Source organism: Pelobates fuscus, chromosome 11 (genome assembly GCF_036172605.1).
Source record: "Pelobates fuscus isolate aPelFus1 chromosome 11, aPelFus1.pri, whole genome shotgun sequence".
NCBI classification, from domain to species: domain Eukaryota; kingdom Metazoa; phylum Chordata; class Amphibia; order Anura; family Pelobatidae; genus Pelobates; species Pelobates fuscus.
The window spans coordinates 43,095,462-43,115,726 of NC_086327.1; the positions used below are offsets into that span (position 1 = coordinate 43,095,462).

The 20,265-nt window shown below is 42.9% G+C and overlaps 1 protein-coding gene across 1 annotated transcript in view; it reads right to left on the reverse strand.

Annotated features, from left to right (window-relative positions):
- Positions 1–20,265, reverse strand: part of PTPRH (protein tyrosine phosphatase receptor type H) — a 165,371-nt gene that overhangs the window by 32,313 nt on the left and 112,793 nt on the right. Inside the window, exons 9-10 of the mRNA XM_063435559.1 lie at positions 4,732–5,007; positions 1,165–1,434 (exon numbers count right to left, since the gene is read on the reverse strand). Coding sequence (XP_063291629.1) covers positions 1,165–1,434; positions 4,732–5,007 — 546 coding nt within the window. The remainder of the gene's footprint in view (positions 1–1,164; positions 1,435–4,731; positions 5,008–20,265) is intronic.

A 20,265-nucleotide genomic window follows, 5' to 3' on the forward strand; every position in this document is an offset into this window, starting at 1 on the left:
AGCGAGCTGGTAAAAAAAAATATTATGTCAACTATGTTTTCTGTTTGGCCATTGTGGCTTAAAGGGACATTCTGGGCATCATAACAACTCTTTCACAATGAATTTGTTATGGTGCCCTTAGGTCCTGGCACCGTCTTACCCAAAGGAGTTAAACCGTTATCAAATGGTTTCACCCCAACATTTTGATGATTGCTCTGCCTTCAGAGGTCCGAGGTTTTAATCAGTAAGCCACGGACTAGGTGCTACTGATAGGTTGAAAGCATCAGCTAACACCATCAGCCTATCACGAGCAAGCAATTCAGAAAACTGAGAGAAAAACGGTTACAGTAGTGATTTTCAGTGAATGGAGTAAATAAAGTTAAATAATTAAAATATTCATTATTCATTAAATAATTCAGTAATGGTTTAAGCCCTTAAGGTTAAAATAGCGCCAGGGATCTCCTGGTTGATTCAAGTTGTTATGGTGCCTGGAATGGTCCTTTAAAATTAGAAATTCACTTTGAATTCCCTGATTCACATCTTTGTGAATAAATCTGTGAATTTCAAATTATAGGTCAAAATAATACAGATAAGAATACAGGAGTTAATTCACTAAACACAGAATTGCACTGAGTTCAAAACAATACTGATAATAACCTTGTATTATAGGTTAGAGATTTCTTCAAAAATCTCAATGTGCATAAATAAATACTCAAAAAATTAGATGGCATATCAGAGCATAAGAATATAAACATATTCTCTTATCTCCCTTAAATTTGGTTTCCCATTAGACAGCTTTTTTTCTCTGCTACGAAATTATTTTCCAGCAATAGGTGAATAGGTGGTTTTATCAGAGTCTGCGTAGATGTTTAAACAGCAAAAGGATGAATACTTGCAAAATTAACATTTTCTGGGATATCATGTCTAATACATTAATTCATGGCTTCTTGAACCAAGAAGATATCTGAATCCCCATTCTTGGGTCGCAAATTTTTTCCCTAGGTTTTTGCAAAATAGGAAAGTGCTTCAAACGGTTTTATTGCCTTCTTTTCAATCAAAAGCAAAAACAGATGTGAGAAAGGCTGAACTTGACAAATGTCTCTTTTCAGCCTATGTATCTATGTACTATGTTTTCACAGAGAAAGTACAAAACAATCCTATCCAAAACGTTATTACTGGACTTACTTGTCTGAAGCAGTATTTGACTTGCCACACTTTCTACATGATTGATCAAGGAGTAAATAAATACATTGTAAAGAGAGCCGCTAGACAAGCTTGAAATCAAAGTGTTTGTGCTGTTAGTCTCTTCTGTTGTGGTATTTGTCCCATTTATCAAACTACATATGACATGGTATTTGTATAACTTGACATTAGGATCACTTGGAGCATTCCAGCTGACGCTTATTGTTGTAGTATTGACTGCACTTCCATTGAGGTTGGTGGGCTGGTTGGGATCTAGAAAGGAACACATTGTATTACCCGAAAAGAAAATATATTATTAAATTGAAAAATCTACACCACTGAAAAATAATTAGAACAGAATGTCTGCATCTTATCCCTATGTCAATCATTGTTCAAAGTCTGGCGTAAAAACAGGCCCGCCACTCTTAGCTCACCCACAATGTTTCCCAAACCTTTAATATATGCTGAAAAAAAGAATGCATCATCGTGAAAATGCTTTACACAAGTCATTTTATTTCATTAATATTGTATTGAACGGTGTAATGCCCGCAGAAGTTATGGGTCCCCTTAAAGCTAAAAAGTAAGTAAGCAAAGGTCAAAATGTTAATTTGAAGAATAGAATTTGTAAAACTATTCAGCGTAACTGGTACTATCAACAAGCAACTGAACTTTGAGAATTCAAGAGTACCGACCACAGTAAAATAAATTATTTAATAGGTTGGTTCTATGAAAAGATTAACTAATGCCTGAAAATATTAAATGAAAAAGTGACATTGTACCCCTCTTGTTCTTTATTACACAGAAATATTGATAGATATCCTATATATTTTTTCAGGAAATAATACCTAGCACAAATATATATGAATTAAAGGAAAACGTTACACATGTGAATCTATCAAAATGTTTGCACGCATACCTCCCAACCACTGGCATACATACCGCGGTCGCAGGGGACGCAGCTACGACCGGGCCCATCACTCCAGGGGAGCCCGACCCCCCTGCGGCCCCCAGCGACCGGGTACCCGCCATTATCTTTTGTTGCCCCGGCCCGCGCGGCAAACCATGGGGCCGACGTCCAAGGGGTCCATCGGATTGTCACATGTAATATGTAAGGCTATGTTTTGCCACCCCTGATGATTAAGTAATATATATATATTACTTAATCATCAGGGGTGGCAAAACATAGCCTTACATATTACATGTGACAATATATAGCGCAATGACTTATGGGGCTGGCATAGATATTTTTTCCAAGGCTGCTTTGTATCCCCATTCCGGCCCTGCTGATTAGTCTTCTCTAAGGTTACTATTATGTACTTCACAGCACATTACAAGAGAAGAACTATAGTCAAACTATAACAGCAAGAAAGACAGGTCCCCTAGCCTTCTTTCTTGCTTTTATATTAATTTCCCCTTTAAAAATAAATAAATTAGAGTCCTTATCATAGGTCAAACTTTTCTCCGTTCCTCGGCAGGCCACGCCCACTTTTTCATCAAAATGACAAAGTAGCAGGGCTCAATCAGACACTTCACTTGGAGAAGCATCATCACTCTCTGGTGCACATGTGCAATTTAGGTCTTTCAGCCTTTTGGTAGATAGCTCCCTGATACCGTGGGAATTAGGGAGTTATCTACTTATTCATTCCTGTCATTCCATTGACTGGCTAAGTAACTTACAATGTGTGTTACTTGATTGTTGTAAGTGTTGCAAATGTTTACAGCTGAATCCTGGCTATGTTTGTATACTTTTTATTTAAACTTGTATACAGTGTAAAAAAATTTATTCTTCCACTGGGTAGGTATATCAGTACTTCGGCAATACTGTGCTTCGGAACTTCGGCACTTCGGCAATTCAGCTATTCGGACATTCGGAAGTATCCAAATGTCCGAATTGCCCGAATTGACATTCAGAACGAAACGAATTGCACATGTCTATCTATCACTATCTGACTCTGACTAACTCTCTCTCACTCACTCTCTCTTTCTCTCTCTCTCACTTACTCTTTCTCTCTCACTTTCTCACTCTCTCACTTACATGCTTACTCTCTCACTCACTCTCTCACTCACTCCCTCTAACTCTCCCACTCCCTCTAACTCTCTCACTCACTCTCCCACTCTCTTACTCACTTTCTCACTCTCTCTCACTCACTCGCACTTACTTTCACACACTCATTCTCACTCACTTTCACTCTCACTCACGTACTCTCTCACTCACTTATTCTCTATTACACTCACTCACTCTACATCTCACTTACTCTAACTCACTCACTCACTCACTTACTCTAACTCACTCACTTACTCATTCTCACTCACTCTCTCACTCACTAACTCACTAACTCACTCTCTCACTCTCACATTCTCACTCTCACGCACTTTTACTCTCACTCATTCTCTCACTTTCACTCTCATATTCACTCTCTCCCACTCACTCACCCACCCACCCACTTTCTCACTCACTCTCCCACTCATTCTCACTCCCTCACTCTCTCACTCACTTATTTTTAAAATACGTTTACTTACTGTTTGAAGTCAGTAGATCTCTGGATCCTCCTGCTCGGTCTCCAGTCTCCTGCCTTCTGCCTTCAGCAGCCTCCCACGCTTATCTCCCACACTGTCAGCTCTGGCTCTCACTTTTACTCTCACTCACTTACTTTCTCACTTACTCTCACTCACTCTCACTTATTATCTCTCTCTCACACACTCACTAACTCTCTAACTCACTCTAACTCTCACACTGACTCACTCTAACTCTCTCACTCACTCTCAAACTCACTTTAACTCTTACTCACACCCACTCACTTACTCTCTCACTCGCTTTCTCTCACACACTCACTAACTCTCTCAATCACTCTCTTACACTCTCTCACACTCACTTACTCTCACACTAACTCTCACTCACTTATTTTTAAAATACGTTTACTTACTGTTTGAAGTCAGTAGATCTCTGGATCCTCCTGCTCGGTCTCCAGTCTCCTGCGTTCTGCCTTCAGCAGCCTCCCACGCTTATCTCCCACACTTTCGGCTCTCGCTGCTGATACCCTCGGAGTTACTACAGGACACAGCAGGCACGTTCACAGTTCCTGCTGTGTCCTGATACCACATTTGATGTCTTCAGCTAAATGTGAAGACGTCACACGTGACTACTGCGCATCAGGCAGGATTCAACTAGAAAGTCCCTCTGGTGGCCATCTGAGTGACTGCCACTGGAGGTTTGAATAGGTTTTAAGGTAAACACTAAATTTTCTCTGAAAATACATTGTTTACATGAAAAAGCCTTCAGGGATCTATTGTACTCACCTGAACAACCTCTTCAGTTGTTCAGGTAACTATAGTGTCCATTTAACTGTACTTTGAGTGCAATACATTCAGTTTTCTGATTATGGCCTCACATATGTGTTTCATTTTTGCCCTATGATATTTTACTGGTTTATTTGTACTTACATACATTTTCTTTCATGCAAAGTTATCAAATGTGTTATTTTTATTTTAAGTGACATTAAAACAACCCTGGAAACAATTGAGGATGTGCTGTTAGCTATAACTTACAGACACACATAAAGGTCTACCTACTTGTTGTTCCAGTGACGGGTGGAGAGTCAGAGCTTGATTTATTATTTATGGTCAGAGTATTAATTGTGAATGTGTAGTTTACTCCAGGTAAAAGGTTTAGCACTTCTTTACTGGTAACATTTTGGTCTGTGATAATATCCCAGGAATTGCTTCCATTCGACACTTTAATTTTATAGGAATAGGTGTCTCTGTTTATGTCATTGGGGTCAATCCATGTTAAGGTCAAAGTTGTGGTTGTACTGCCAGTTATGTTCACTTTACTTAACGCCGAGGGATCTGACAAAACAAGAAATTGAAATTGTGAGATGAACATTCTACTTCCCAACATGTACTTACATTCTTAATGATAATAAGTGATTGCTATCTCCTGTCCTATTGTGTTTTTACGCCACCTACTATAGACTGCAAGCTCGTTTGAGCAGGGTCCTCTTCAACCTATCGTTCTGTAAGTTCTTTGCAATTGTCTTATATTTTGTTAAACCTCTCCCTTTTATAATATTGTAAAGCGCTACAGAATCTGTTGTTGCTATATAAATGCCAATAATATTAATAATTATTAAATAAAGTATTTCTTATAATTGAATAATTTCCCAATGTTTTTATACAGAAACATAGAAACATAGAATGTGACGGCAGATAAGAACCATTCGGCCCATCTAGTCTACCCAATTTTCTAAATACTTTCATTAGTCTCTGGCCTTAACTTATAGTTAGAATAGCCTTATGCCTATCCCACGCATGCTTAAACTCCTTTACTGTGTTAACCTCTACCACTTCAGCTGGAAGGCTATTCCATGCATCCACTACCCTCTCACTAAAGTAATACTTCCTGGTATTATTTTTAAACATTTGTCCCTCTAATTTAAGACTATGTCCTCTTGTTGTGGTAGTTTTTCTTCTTTTAAATATAGTCTCCTCCTTTACTGTGTTAATTCCCTTTATGTATTTAAATGTTTCTATCATATCCCCCCTGTCTCGTCTTTCCTCCAAGCTATACATGTTAAGATCCTTTAACCTTTCCTGGTAAGTTTTATCCTGCAATCCATGAACCAGTTTAGTAGCCCTTCTCTGAACTCTCTCTAAGGTATCAATATCCTTCTGGAGATACGGTCTCCAGTACTGCGTACAATACTCCAAGTGAGGTCTCACCAGTGTTCTGTACAATGGCATGAGCACTTCCCTCTTTCTACTGCTAATACCTCTCCATATACAACCAAGCATTCTGCTAGCATTTCCTGCTGCTCTGTTACATTGTCTGCCTACCTTTAAGTCATCAGGTTATTATTTTGTCTATAAACCAGGTCAACAAATATACAATTCTCCATACAAGAAAAGAAAAAGAAACAGCAACACAAAATTGTCTTCTAACTATGCATTCTCAACCTGTGCGTTGTATCAATGACATAATACTTCCAGTGCGAGAAACACATGGGCATCAAATTTTAGCACATACTTGTGTTTTATTTGTGTTTTTGCAACCTAATGGAAGTGATGTATTTAAGTTTTTGCTGAAGCATAGTGTGGTTGGGGGGACGCCAAGTTAAATACATGCATCCCACCAGTCACACTATGCTGATCACCATCCCCTTGGAATTTCTCCCCCTACTGAAGCCCCCAACATTGGACCTCTCTATAACCACATATGTAACTAAATGCATATATGTGTGAATGATAGTGCCTCTGTGATATGTGTTACTGTACACATAAAATGAATGTTAGCAACTAAAAGTAAATTGTATATTTGTGTGACTCTATATGTTATGTGTGTATGTGTGCACTACATGTGTAATGTGAGTGAATGAATCAATATGGGGTTTCACACTGATTTGTACTATGTTTATAACCTATAACATAAATATGCACTCATAATTATTTTACACACCCACATCACATATGCAGTCTAGCACACATAATACATTGTGACAATTATGTGTGTGAACTGATAACATTAGGTTTAATATGTAGGTGAACCAGGGATGTATTTACCACAAGGCAAACAAGGCATTTGCCTAGGGCAGCACTTTCAGGCGGGGCGCCAAAAAACGCCACCCCAAGCTCCCAGACAAATGCCTTGTTTGCCTCGTGTTCTGGGGCTGTCCAGCTTACTGTGAGTGAGTGAGTGTAGCTGTCAGTGAGTGAAAGTGTGTGTCTTTCAGTGAGTATCTGTCAGTGAGTGTACATCAGTGCATGTATCAATGAGGGCATGTGTCTGTCAGTCAAAAAAGAGGCCTTGACACGAATTGGGGGGAATTGGGGGGGCAAATTTTGGGGCTGCCTAAATGTAGTTGTGCCTAGGGCAGCACAAATCCAAACTCTGGAAGGCAGGGTAATGCATTATATCTATATATCTATCTATTTATTTATAACATATTTGACCAGGAAAGATACATTGAGATTTTTCTTATTTTCAAGTATGTCCTGGGTCCACAAAACATTGCATTGATACAATAGGGTACAATAAAATACAAAAACAATATTAATACACAATATATACAAAATTCAACATAGAACAGGTAGGAAATATATAATCAACCATGACACGTGCATTCTGTTTTGAGGTATGTAGAGAGGGATCTCTTAAAGGACTTTAGGCTTAAGATTTGAAAGTGTGCGGGAGGTTGTTCCATAATTGTGGTGCTCTGTAGGAAATGGAGGATCGGGCTGCTTTCTTTTTGTATTGAGGTAGACTAAATAAAGGGCTGGTACTGGATCAGAGGTTATAAGATGTGGGAACAGCCAGGGAGTGCATTCTGCTCAGGTATGGTGGGAGCTTCCCAGAAAAGCTCAAACACAAGGCTGGAAAGATGAAGGGTGCATCTGGATTCCAGCGACAAGCAGTTTAGTTATTTTTGTCACATGTCACAATGGTTGGTCCTGTAATTACGTTGTAGCACAAATCAGCAGAACGAGTTATACAATGTATTGAGTTTATTAAGGTGGGTTTGCGGTGCATGTGCATATACTACATCCCCATAATCAATGATCGGCATCAGCATTTGCTGTACAATCTTTTCCTTTACTGTAGGGCTTAAGCAGGATTTTGTTTCTGTACAGGGCACCTAGTTTTGGATAAAGTTTAGATGCAAGTTTTTCTATGTGGAGGCCAAAAGATAAATTGGGGTCTAACAACATACCCAAGTATTTGAAAGAGTGGACTGCGGTCAGTGTGCTTTTTGAATTTGTTTTCATGGATAGGTGGGAATTGTGTAATTTGTGTAATTTAGGTACTGTTTCAAAGATCATTGTGACAGTTTTGTCAGTGTTTAAGAAGAGTTAGTTTTTTGCGATCCACTTTTCTAAACTAGACTTGGAGCAGAGCATCAAGCTGCAGTAGATTGGATTTGCTTGCATAGATTACTGTGTCATCTGCGTACATGTGTACATTTGAGGATTTGCAGACCTTAGGCATATAATTTATAAATAATGTGAATAATAGGGGGCCGAGAATGGAACCTTGGGGAACACCACAAGTGACTGGGAGAGGGAGGGAGTCGCTGTCAGAAATGGACACATATTGTGAGCAATGCGATACATATGATCGAAACCAGGCTAGCAAACAATCACCAATACCTGAGTTTTTGAGTTTGCGCAGTAGAATGTCGTAGTCTATTGTGTCAAAGGCCTTTGCAAAATCAAGGAAAATAGCTCCAGTTAGGTCTCCTTGTTCCATGCCAGTTTGGATGTCATTGCAAACTTTTAAGAGGGCATTTGTAGTGGAGTGATTCGGGTGAAAACTCGATTGATCAGGGGTCAGATAGTTAGATTGTTGGTAATACTCGCATAGTTGCGTATGGAAGCATTTTTCTAAGATTTTGACAATACTGGGAGCAATGATATTGGGCTATAGTTAGAAACCAAAATAGTGTCACCACTTTTATGGATAGCCACTACTCTTGCAGTCTTCCAAAGTTTGGGTATGTATCCAGACACCAAGGATTCGTTAATTAGGGTTGTGACAAGTGTAGCTATTGCCGGCGCACTGAGCTTCAACAGCATTGCTGGGATTTGATCAGGCCCAGACGTTTTTTTATTTTTATAACACTAATAGGTACAGGTCTAAAATTGAACTTGTCTATATTGGGTCTTTGCAAATTTAGTGGGGACTGATCCACATTTGTAGTTTCAGGATGCGTGTCATTTATTAGCTTGGCAATCAGGGTAGTGGAGCATCCGACAAAATAATTGTTAAAGGCATTTGCTACATCTAAGGGAAGTTGCAGGGTTTGGTTATCCACTTTGACAGTGGAGGGTTGGGAGTGGATTGGGGGAGTTTGTAATTTATTTATGACTTTCCAAAAGTTTCTAGGGTTTGATAGGTTATTGTTCAGATTTTCACAGAAATATTGGGCCTTGGCCAATTTTGTTTGTTTTGTGCGTATATTTCGCCATTGTCTATATGCACATTGATCGTTCATAGAGCCAGAACTTAGAACTTAGACCACAATTAATCCCAAAACTGGTACATTTGGATGAGGTCAGCTGTGATCCAGTTCATATGTGCCCCTTTTACTTTCACCTTACGCAGCGGGGCATGCAAATTCCAAACTTGTAGGAGTTCAGACTGGAAGGGAGGGAGATTAATGAGAATGGATAGTAGTAAAGGAGGAGGAATGATAAGCAAGAGAAAGAAAGAGTAAGTTAGAGTCATTAGATAGGGGAGGGGAAGAGGGGGAGACTAAGAACGCCAATATCCGTTGTTACGTACTGGATAGGACACTTGGTGTTATTCTGCAGGTCACTTGTGGTTCAGTGTTTAGATACCACATGGGTGAGCGGGGTTCCATGTGTAGTGGAGATATATCCTCACCAATCCTCCAGCAAGATCTCCTCATCTATTGCAGCTGTCACATCATAAGAGTGAGCATAACATTGTAACACTAAGGACATGTAAGTCAGTGGCGTTATATATAAAGTATACCATAAGTAGTCATCTCTATCGTCGTCCGGTAGTGCTTGAGTGCAATGTATATCATATTTCCATCACTTGGTCGAATTTCCAACGTGCAACGCTGGAGATAGCGCTAGCTCGTCAACCGTTGTGGTCATGTATGAAATCCAGGGTTGCCATAGTGCCCTTAATCGTAGATAGTTGCCAAGAGAGGACCATCTTGATTCGTAATTAATTTCTATGCAGAGCCTGTTGGAAGGTATCGGAAGTGTTTGAATAAAGTGTTTCAGCTGCGCATACTGGTATATGTGCAGGAGGATGGGACGGCTAGTTGGGGAAAGGGCAAATAATGTTTTTGTGTCTTGCCGTGAAACCCAGGTTTGCAGGGTGGAAGTTATAGTGGGGTTACTGGCAACGAGAGTGTGTTATTAGTCATGGCAGGACTTGAAGTGGAGTTTTCGTGTGGGTTTGTTCTAGGGTTATCCAGTGTTTGCTATTTCCCCTAGTAGACCATTCAACCAAGCAACTTAAGTGAATCAGCTGGTGATGTAATCTCAGGTTTGGCAAGCCCAGGTATTTGATGGATCGGGGTTCCCATCTAAAACAAAATATATTCTGCAGAGCGGATGTCATATATGCGGGGACAGCTAAGAATCTTGCTGTTGTAAATATTAATTTAGAAATTGGACATAGAGCTATAGGTCTCTAGTTCCTCCATCAAAGGAGGCAGAGATTGGTCAGGGTGGAATATGGTAAACAGGAGGTGGTCGGCGAATTCCGATATCTTACAACTATGATGTGTGCCTTGGAATCCTAAAATATCGTCGTGATCGCTCACCTCTTGTAATAATGGTTCAAGGGTCAATATGAACAAGAGGGACACCTCTGGCGGGTTCCATTGCATATAGTATATGGCCATTTATTTTGAGCCTTAGAGTATATGGCTGAAATCCAATTGAGTCAGCCCCGACCAAACCTCAATGTCGACATGAGGAATCACCAGGTCAACCTGTCGATACGTTTTTTCGGCATCAATTGAAATCATCAGTGAGGGTAATTTGGAGGTTTGTGACATGTGTATCAAATTCATAACTTTGGTGGTGTTGTCTTTAGCTTCTTGCATCGGGACTAATCCGGCTTGATCAGGGTGGATCAGGTAATTCAGCAGAGGTCGGAGCCTCATGGCTAGCATTTTGGTTAATAATTTTTTGTCAACGTTGATCAACTAGATCAACCTGTAACTCCCACATGATTCTGCATTCTTTCTTGGTGTCGGGATCTATGTGATCGTAGCTTCTAGGGTAGAGTCAGGTAGTGCTGGGTGTAAGGATAGTGAGTTTATGGCTCTAAGAAAGTGGGACTTCAGGTCTGGCATGGAAATTTGGTAATATATGTTTGAGTAGCCATCTGGACCTGGGCTTTTGTCAGTGGGAGTGGAGAGTATGGCCTGAGTCTATCCGTCTTCAGTGAAAGGTTCCTCCAGAGAGCGAACTAGAGCGGGGGTCAGTCCAGTGTGAAATTTGTCCTGTAGGTATGCCATTTTATATTGTGTGGTGATCTGAGTGGGTTCTCTATTGAATATCGATTGGTAAAAGTATGAAAAGCCTCTGCAATGTCTTCTGTAGAATGTACTTATCTGTTCGTATTAGTTTTCATTTTGGGGATGAAGGTTGTCTGTTGCTGTTGTTTTAATGCCCTAGTCAGCATTTTCCCACACTGGAAGAATTTCTGTTTTGTCTTTAGTAAGGATTTCTTGGTGGAGGAGTTTAGGAGAATTTTCAAGTCTGACCTAAGTGAGAGGAGAGTTTTATATACCGCTTCTGACAGGGAAAATTTGAAGATTTGTGTTTAGTCTCCAAATGGTGTATGTCAGCAAGGAGTTTTTTTTGTTTTTTTTGTGCATGTGAAAAAAACAAAGATTGTTTAATATACAAATATATCAAAGAGTAGGTTTATCAGATATAAATAGTTGTACATAGAAATCAGCACATTTTTGTTAGAATGAGACAGGAATAGTTCAGATTTAAGTAGACTTTGCTAAAGGTTTAAATAACTGGTGAGGTCTGCCGCTAGGTAAGTGATGAACGATATGCCACCAGGTTGTGGCCACTGGCCAGCTTGCTTTGGCATAGTTAGTGACACTAGAGTGACAAAGTTAGATGCTACATTGACTCATAACACAAAGTGAAAACGATAACTTAGGGGGCGGGGCCTGACCGCTGAGCTGAGCGGATGCTTGTAAACACAGCTCCTACTTTTGCTGGCAAATAAAACGAAAAAATGTCTAACTACAGCGGGTGCACGACACACAAGGGCCACGAAGCCACTGGTGACACTCGGGGGATCCAACAGGTACCAAACATGCCACATCTGAAGCGAGACTTACCCGAGCACCGTATGCGGCCTACAAGCATGGCCGGCGCGGAGGAGACGGTCTCAGGAGAACATTCCTGCAACTCGCGGTTCTAAACCCGATGGATGCTTGCTGCACCAAAGATGGCGGGGGTCACAGATAGACCTACTGAAACTGTGCACACTCGATCGATACTCACACAGCTGGATGCTATCTTCGCAGCCTTCTGGCTCCGAATCGAGGAGAGACAGCGGGGTTCCCCACAACATGCCTCACCTGCTGTACCAGAACCACCTCTGACTCAACCACTCCGGAGTCCCCTGCATCGCCCATGGCGCCGAAACTCTGCTCACAGCATGCGACAACCTCAATGGCGCCAGAGACACCCACATTGTGGCACAAATGTCAAGCATGCCAAATCAATCAACCTCAAGCAAAGACAGGAGAATGAGAGGAGGAGAGCGACGCAACCGCAGCCAGAGGGCCACAAACCTCAGCGGCAAAAGCGAAGCTCACAGCAGAAACCCAAGATGCCGACAGCACAAAAGGCATCACAGTGGCGACGGGAAGGAAAGCACCCAACTCCAGCTTCAGCAAGGCAGCAAATCAAGAGACGCACACCGCCCCAACACAGGAGACAGAGGCTTCTTGGTAGACTACACCAGGGACCACAAGCATCATGGAGAATCCTGACCCGGCAAGCTGACATACCTCATCTGTCAGTTCCTGGGTCCAGAGGCCTGAAAAACCTCACCACACGCCAGCTCCTGACTCCACAAGCAGACCGGCTCCATCTGACAGCGATCGGATCCAGAGGCTCGCTATACATCTCTAAGCTGCAGGAATGTAGGGCTCCTCTGGCAGGCATCGGCTGAGTGAACTCTCGGACTGAGCAAGGGGAACTTAACCCCCACCAGCTTCTCCTGCACACATCGATCACAAGGAGAGCAACGCAAGTTAACTTTAATTGTCTCTTATCTTATCCAGCGCTATTTTATTTGCCCTTAACTTGTTTAGTTTATGAACTTGTGGAAGCCTCCTGGGGACTATTACCTAATTCTTGCTTACACCACTTTAGTGACCCAGCCTGTATTTTACTGCTCGAGTCTAAACAAATATATAGTCAGTTTATAAGCAAAAGTATACCATGTTCAGCCACCCATCTGACTAGTTTGTCTCTTATCATTTAAAATATAACCAATTTATTTACATGTAAGCTTCTCACTCATGCATAATCTGCTGTTTAACCCATCTATGCTGTTAATCCCCTGTCATAATTCAATATGCCTGTTTATATTGCCTACACCGTAAACAAAAGTGTGCTACTACTTTAATGCCATGCCTGCGAATTACAGTGAAGATGCAGTACTTACCTAAGCTGTCGTGGCATCGACCGATATCCTTAGCTAGGTAGGCAATGTTTAATCATATCCAACCACTACTATCAGGGCCGTCTTTAGCACGGGGCAAACGGGGCAGCTGCCCCGGGCCCAGTTGCTCCTGGGGGGCCCCAGAGCAGCTGCCCCGTGGGCCCCGCGATTTGAGCAGCCCCCATGTACCCTGCGGTGCGGCTGCATAGAGCCGCACCGGCCCGCCAACTAAGGAGGCCCCCCCGGTGGCCCATGCACTAAGGGCCACCCGGTAACCATGTGTGAGCAGGGGCCGGTCGGGCGCTGTGACACTTAAACAGCGCGACCGGACCCCTTCCTGTACTGGCTGGGAGGAAGTGAGTGCCGCGCGTCACTTCCTCCCACCGGAGATAATAGCCGCGCGGGAGGAGAAAGGCAGGAGGAGGGGAGTTCTAGAGGAGAACTCCCATCTGCCTCAGCCTGCCACTGGACCCCAGGGAAACCACCCTCCAGGAAAAGGTAAGAACCTGGAGGGTGGCTAAATGTGTGTGTGTGTCAGTAGTATGTTTGTGTATGTCAGTATGTCTCTGTGTGTGTGTGTCAGTATGTCTGTGTGTGTATGTGTTTCAGTATGTCTGTGTTTGTGTGTGTCAGTATGTCTGTTTGTGTATGTCAGTGTCTGTGTGTCAGTATGTGTGTGTATGTCAGTATGTTTGTGTGTGTGTATGTCAGTATGTTTGTGTGTGTATATGTCAGTATGTTTGTGTGTGTATGTATGTTTGTGTGTGTATGTGTGTATGTCAGTATGTCTGTGTGTGTGTATGTCAGTGTGTGTGTATGTCAGTATGTCTGTGTGCGTGTGTGTGTCAGTATGTCTGTGTGCGTGTGTGTCAGTATGTCTGTGTGCATGTGTGTGTGTCAGTATGCCTGTCGGTGTGTATGTTAGTATGCCTGTGTGTGTCAGTATGTCTGTGTGTGTGTCAGAATGTCTGTGTGTGTCAATACATCTGTCAGTGTAGGTGTCTGTGTGTGTTTCAGTATATCTGTCAGTGTATGTGTCTGTGTGTGTTTGTATGTATGTGTGTGTCAGTATGTCTGAATGTATATAAGTATATATTTGTGTCAGTGTATGTGTGTAAGTATGTATCTGCAAATGTTTTAATATATCTGTCTGTGTGTGTATGTGTCAGAAGGTCTGTCAGTGTGATTGGGGGTTGGGCGTAATTGTGGGGGGGGGGGGGGAGGAAGGGGCAGGGCCTAGGGGGCCCAATAAAATGCTTTGCCCAGGGTCCTATTCATATTATAGACAGCCCTGACTACTATATACACTAGAACCACTGTATGTTTACTGTCTCAAGCTTGAAAACCACATCGTGACCCACCGCAACAGTCATACAAAGCTAGCCTGTATATAGCATGTTTAAAATCTTTAAAGTGTTCCCAGTCTGTTATTTTTCTCATAAAAAATGTGCTGTTTATTTCTGCCATGAAAATGTAAGCCATTGAACTGCCTGTAATCGCTGTTGTGGCACTAGAGGTACCTCTGTTATGTAATCAAATGCACAAGAAAAATAAAGAATAAAAAAAAAAAATGATAACTTAATTGATTACCTTGAAGCTTGGTGATGCGTAACTGTGTGGATAGACTTAAAATGGGTCATTAATGGCGATCATCCTTCCGAGGGAAGCTTGGTGACATGCAGGCCCGGACTGGCCATCGGGCATACCGGGCAAATGCCCGGTGGGCCGCGATGGCTGTGGGGCCGAGGCCGGCAGAGGAGATCACAGGATCTCCCCTGCCAGCCCCTGCAGGGCCAGCGCGCTACCCGAGCACCGGCCCTGCTCTGTGCCTCCATGGGCCGGTAGAGAGATCAAAGATCTCCCTCACCGGCCCAGAGGCAGTTACAGGCGGCCGCCGGCAGGAGAGGGTGTGGGGGAGGGAGGCAGGAGAGAGGACCGGCGGAGCTCTATCCAGCAGCTCCGCTGGGTCCTCTCGTGAGGTCTGAGCGTTACCGCGGCAACGCTCAGATCTCGCGAGAGTGAACTCTAGCCTACAGACTAAAGTTCACTCTCACCACTGGACCACCAGGGAAGGATGGCAGCACAGAACACCCCCACCCCCCAGGCAGAAAGGATCCCCCCTCCCCCCAGGCAGAACGGATCCCCCCTCCTTCCAGGCTAAAGGTAAGAAGGGAGGAGGGGGGATATAACTTTTTTTTTATTATTAATAAAAAAATATATTTCAATTTAAATAAAATATACATTCACACTCACACACACAGCACACCCAGACACACAGCACCCCCAGACACACACAGCACCCCCAGACACACACAGCACCCCCAAACACACATAGCACCCCAAACACACAGCACCCCCAAACACACACAGCACCCCCAAACACACAGCACCCCCAAACACACACAGCACCCAGACACACACAGCACCCTCAGACACACACAGCACCCAGACACACACAGCACCCTCAGACACACACAGCACCCAAACACACACAGCACCCAAACACACACAGCACCCAGACACACACAGCACCCAGACACAGACACACACAGCACCCTCAGACACACACAGCATCCTCAGACACACACAGCACCCTCAGACACACACAGCACCCTCAGACACACACAGCACCCAGACACACAAAGCACCCTCAGACACACAAAGCACCCTCAGATACACACAGCACCCAAACACACACAGCACCCTCAGACACACACAGCACCCAAACACACACAGCACCCAAACACACACAGCACCCTCAGACACACACAGCACCCAAACACACACAGCACCCAAACACACACACAGCACCCAAACACACACACAGCACCCTCAGACACACACACAGCACCCTCGCTCACACATATACAGCACACTCCCACACATACATACATATATATATATATATATATATATAAAATAACCCTCAGTGAGTTAACAGACAAAGACAATTAGAAACCTAGAATGTGACGGCACATAAAAACACCCTCACACACAGCACCCCTCTTACATACACACACACTGCGCCCCTCAGACATACAATACGTCCAAATATATATATATTATATACACACACACACACACACACACACACTACAGCACCCCTCACACTGCACCACTACACACATTACGCTCCAGATACACGCTAGATCCATTACCCTATATGCACTCGTAATCCTCTACACACACACACACACACACACACAATCTCCTATACACACTCTGGGTCCTATACACAGTAGATCTCCTACACACACACACTGCACCACCTACACACACTACATTCCTTGTCAGCAAACACATACAACATTCTCTAAACACACCCTCTCTACAACCCCTACACACACTACGTCACCTATACACACACACTACAGCCCGTATGCACACACTCGCTACATCCCCTATAACACTATGCCCCCTATACACACACTCTCTACAGAGCCTAGCCACACATATTACACCACAAACACAAATTAAATTGACCTATTTACACAATACCACACCACACTCTACACACACGCAATCCCACAAGCAGGCTCCATACACATGCACCATACACTTTCCTGGCCTTTTGGCCTCTGGTATCCCACTTGTGGATACACCAGAGACAATTTAAAAGCAAACACAGCGCAAGCATGTTATTAAATTTGCTTGCGCTGCGCAGAACAAATTCAGGGCCTTTTTCTAATGCCAGAGCTCTTCAGCGGGGCTCTGCTCATTGAACTAACATGCTCACTTTGAGAGAGGGCGTGCTTGTCATTAGTGATGACAAAACACACCCTCTCTGGCCCCGCCCCCTTCTTAGGGGGCCGCTCTGATTGAAAAATGCCCGGGCCTAATTTCTTTCCCAGTCCGGCCCTGGTGACATGCAACGCCAGTCAGACATACTAGTGTGATAAGTGAGTTCTAGCTCACCCGCTAAGCGGTTAGCATAATAGGAGTTTGCCTCCTTGGATTATTAAGCTTCACTTTTTCAGATGATCATTTAAGGCTCACCGATTAAGGTAATAGAGGCATCTTGTGGCTGAGAAAAAATTAAATAAAGAAAAATAAAAATGCTCGTTCAGCTCGCTTGGCCTGCGATGCACTTAGATGACAGGCTATGCATGCTAAATGCAAACTAATATGCTGGGCTGTTCCTAACAATGCAAGCTGTACAGTAAGCATCATGGAAATAGCTTGGCAAGGTAAACAATTATACAGTCATTCCCATGACAAAAGTTTGTAAAGAAAGAAAAACAATGTTAAGATGGCATAAATATAACCTAGGTAGAACATAAATGCAGTGTGAGGGTCAGCCTGCCCTCCTCGGGGTCAAGGCTAACCAGGTCTCTAATAAAATCTCTTGTTTAAGTGAGAAAAGCCTTTGAATCTTCCTTTTTATCTAGGGTTAGGGGTTTTGTAGTGTGACACTTTCAGGCAAGGAAGCACCGCCTGTTGGGTCGTGTACTTCAGATCAGCTAAAATGGTAAGTAATGTAATGTTGCTGGATTGATTGCTAATAGGGAAGTGTGGAATTCTTTCTAGAGAGCGACCCTACCTCTGAACCGGTTGGACTAGGTCTCTTGAAGGGTATGTTATGTCTAGGAGCCTTCTTCCTTATCTAGTATCGGGCTAGGAGACATATGTGCATGCTCATTGGAGTAGAAAGACAGTGGCGCTGTTGGAGCGTGTCCCGGGTTAACCAGTCGGGGGAGCCAAAAGTGCACCTCAACTACCTACCCGATGTTCTGTGTGTGACTGATAGGACCTGGAGCAGAGGCGAGATCGGTCTATGACCCATCGATCTGTATGTGATTGGACATTAATACCACTGCTCGGGGTTGGTGGTGTGCAACACTAAGTAAGTAAACATTCAAAAGTGTGGGTTTGTTAAAACATTAAAACAAAAGGGAGCACAAATCAAAGCATGTTAGCGTCCAAGGGATTCCTGGTAATAAGCTGCTCATGTTCAAGTGGTGACAGCTGCATACGAATCAGGGGTGCGCTGTCGTGGGTCAAAAGGGGGGATGCTTGGTTGTGAATATAGCAATCCCCAGACTGAATATAGCTCTCCAATCCACAAAACATGAGCCTAGACTTCATGAAGGGTAAAACAAATCTGTTTAATGGCAGCCACAACTGGCCTTATATGCAGGTCCCAATGGACTCCCCCCTGGATCTGAGAGTAGACTACAGTAATAACATATACACGATTACATTGGCTCTCAGGTCCAGGACACTCCCATACAAAATAGGTCAATCCCTCCCCTATGCCTGGGAGATAATCGAGTCAGCACTGTATTAAACTTAATTATCACCAGGCATAAATAACACACATTTTTACACAACCCCCAAAATACCTTAAAACACAAAAAAAAATCCCCACAAAAGTTACATCCCCTGATAGCCCTGATCTGGGTGACCAAAATATTCAAAAATTACCCAGATCAGTTCAGTGGTTCAGTGGTCCCATGCCCAAAAACGTTCCAGAGAATCAGGGCTTGCGATCGGTCTAGTTTGGTAGTTTAAAAACGAACAACTTACCAAACAGAGTCAATAGTCTTACCCTGGAGCTTGATCTCCTTGTTCATGGGAACGTTTCCACCCAACAGCGCCTTTCTAAGTGTTGTAGAACCGAATGCAGGCGATGCTGGAAGTCCAACGGTGTTTGGGAGTTTCTGTGTCCGTTTTCAGTTCAATGAGATTCATGCCCAAACACTGCTGCCTGCTTTCATGCGGACAAGATAGCCACCACCTTGTGGTCGTCCATAGGAATTGCGGCCACCCAGACGAACACTTAGAACACAAAGTAGCAATTAGGCTTAACAAGCTCCAGTGTGGTCTCCAGTTCGTTAGGCTGTTCGGTTCCCGAAACCAAATATAAAATCCCACGAACCAAGTCTGTTCACATAGTTTTTAAAGGGCCCATAGTCTTTTGGTAAGAGGCTCGCCAGCAGGCCCCTCCAAGCACACGTGACGAGGCTCAATTCATCACAACCCCCCTACTAGGTACAAAAACAGGTGTGACAATTGCTCAGGTAATATAATATCCAAATATGGTCCGAACCGGATGTAGTTCGCCACCACTAAGATGGCGATACTTCTGGTTTCGGCATTTGTCCATCTTTGCCACCTTCAAGATGGCTAATAATCCTTATCCTTTTGATTAAAGATGAGCATGGTTGATTAAAGATGACGTTCCAATATGGCGGCGTGCTCATACCAGTAAGGCATGTCCACCCTGGTTCCAAAGTTGGTGGTGCATCCGTTTCTGTTCCGCATCCGTTTCCGTTCCGCCCGGCTTCCAAGATGGCAGCGTGCTTACTTCCTGTAACGCACGCCCTGTCTCTCATCCTCTTTATTTTGTCCCACCTTCTTATCTAACAAGGCACGCCTTCTTTTTAGTCCTGGAATTGGGTCTGAGGGGTAATACTTTTTTGGAAACGCGCTCATCCCATGAATGTTATTGAGTGACATTTTGTATGAGGGCAAATGCCCAAAATGCGAATAAAATTTAAAAACACATATATAACAATTTAAAACAATATATATATATATATGTATATATATATATATATACATAAAAAATATAAAAAAAACTATGAGAAGGTGCATATGCTGTGGTAAAGCAGATAGATAGATATTTAGAAAATGTAAAATTTTTGTTTTAAAAAGGATACTACTTATTAGGTAGACAGCAAACTATATTACAAAATGGAATTGATCTCAAAATCTGCATTGAGACCTTTAGGTACTAAGGTACGTAGTTCAAAAATACATTTTGTTTCTTGTAGACTTAATTTCTTACCAATATTTCCTCCTCTCCAGTGCATATTTACCTTCTCAATAGCAAAACATTTTAGGTATTTGGGGTCTGAGTTATGCTTTTCTAAAGAGTGTTTGAACACACTGTGGTTAATAAAACCCTTCTTTATATCTTC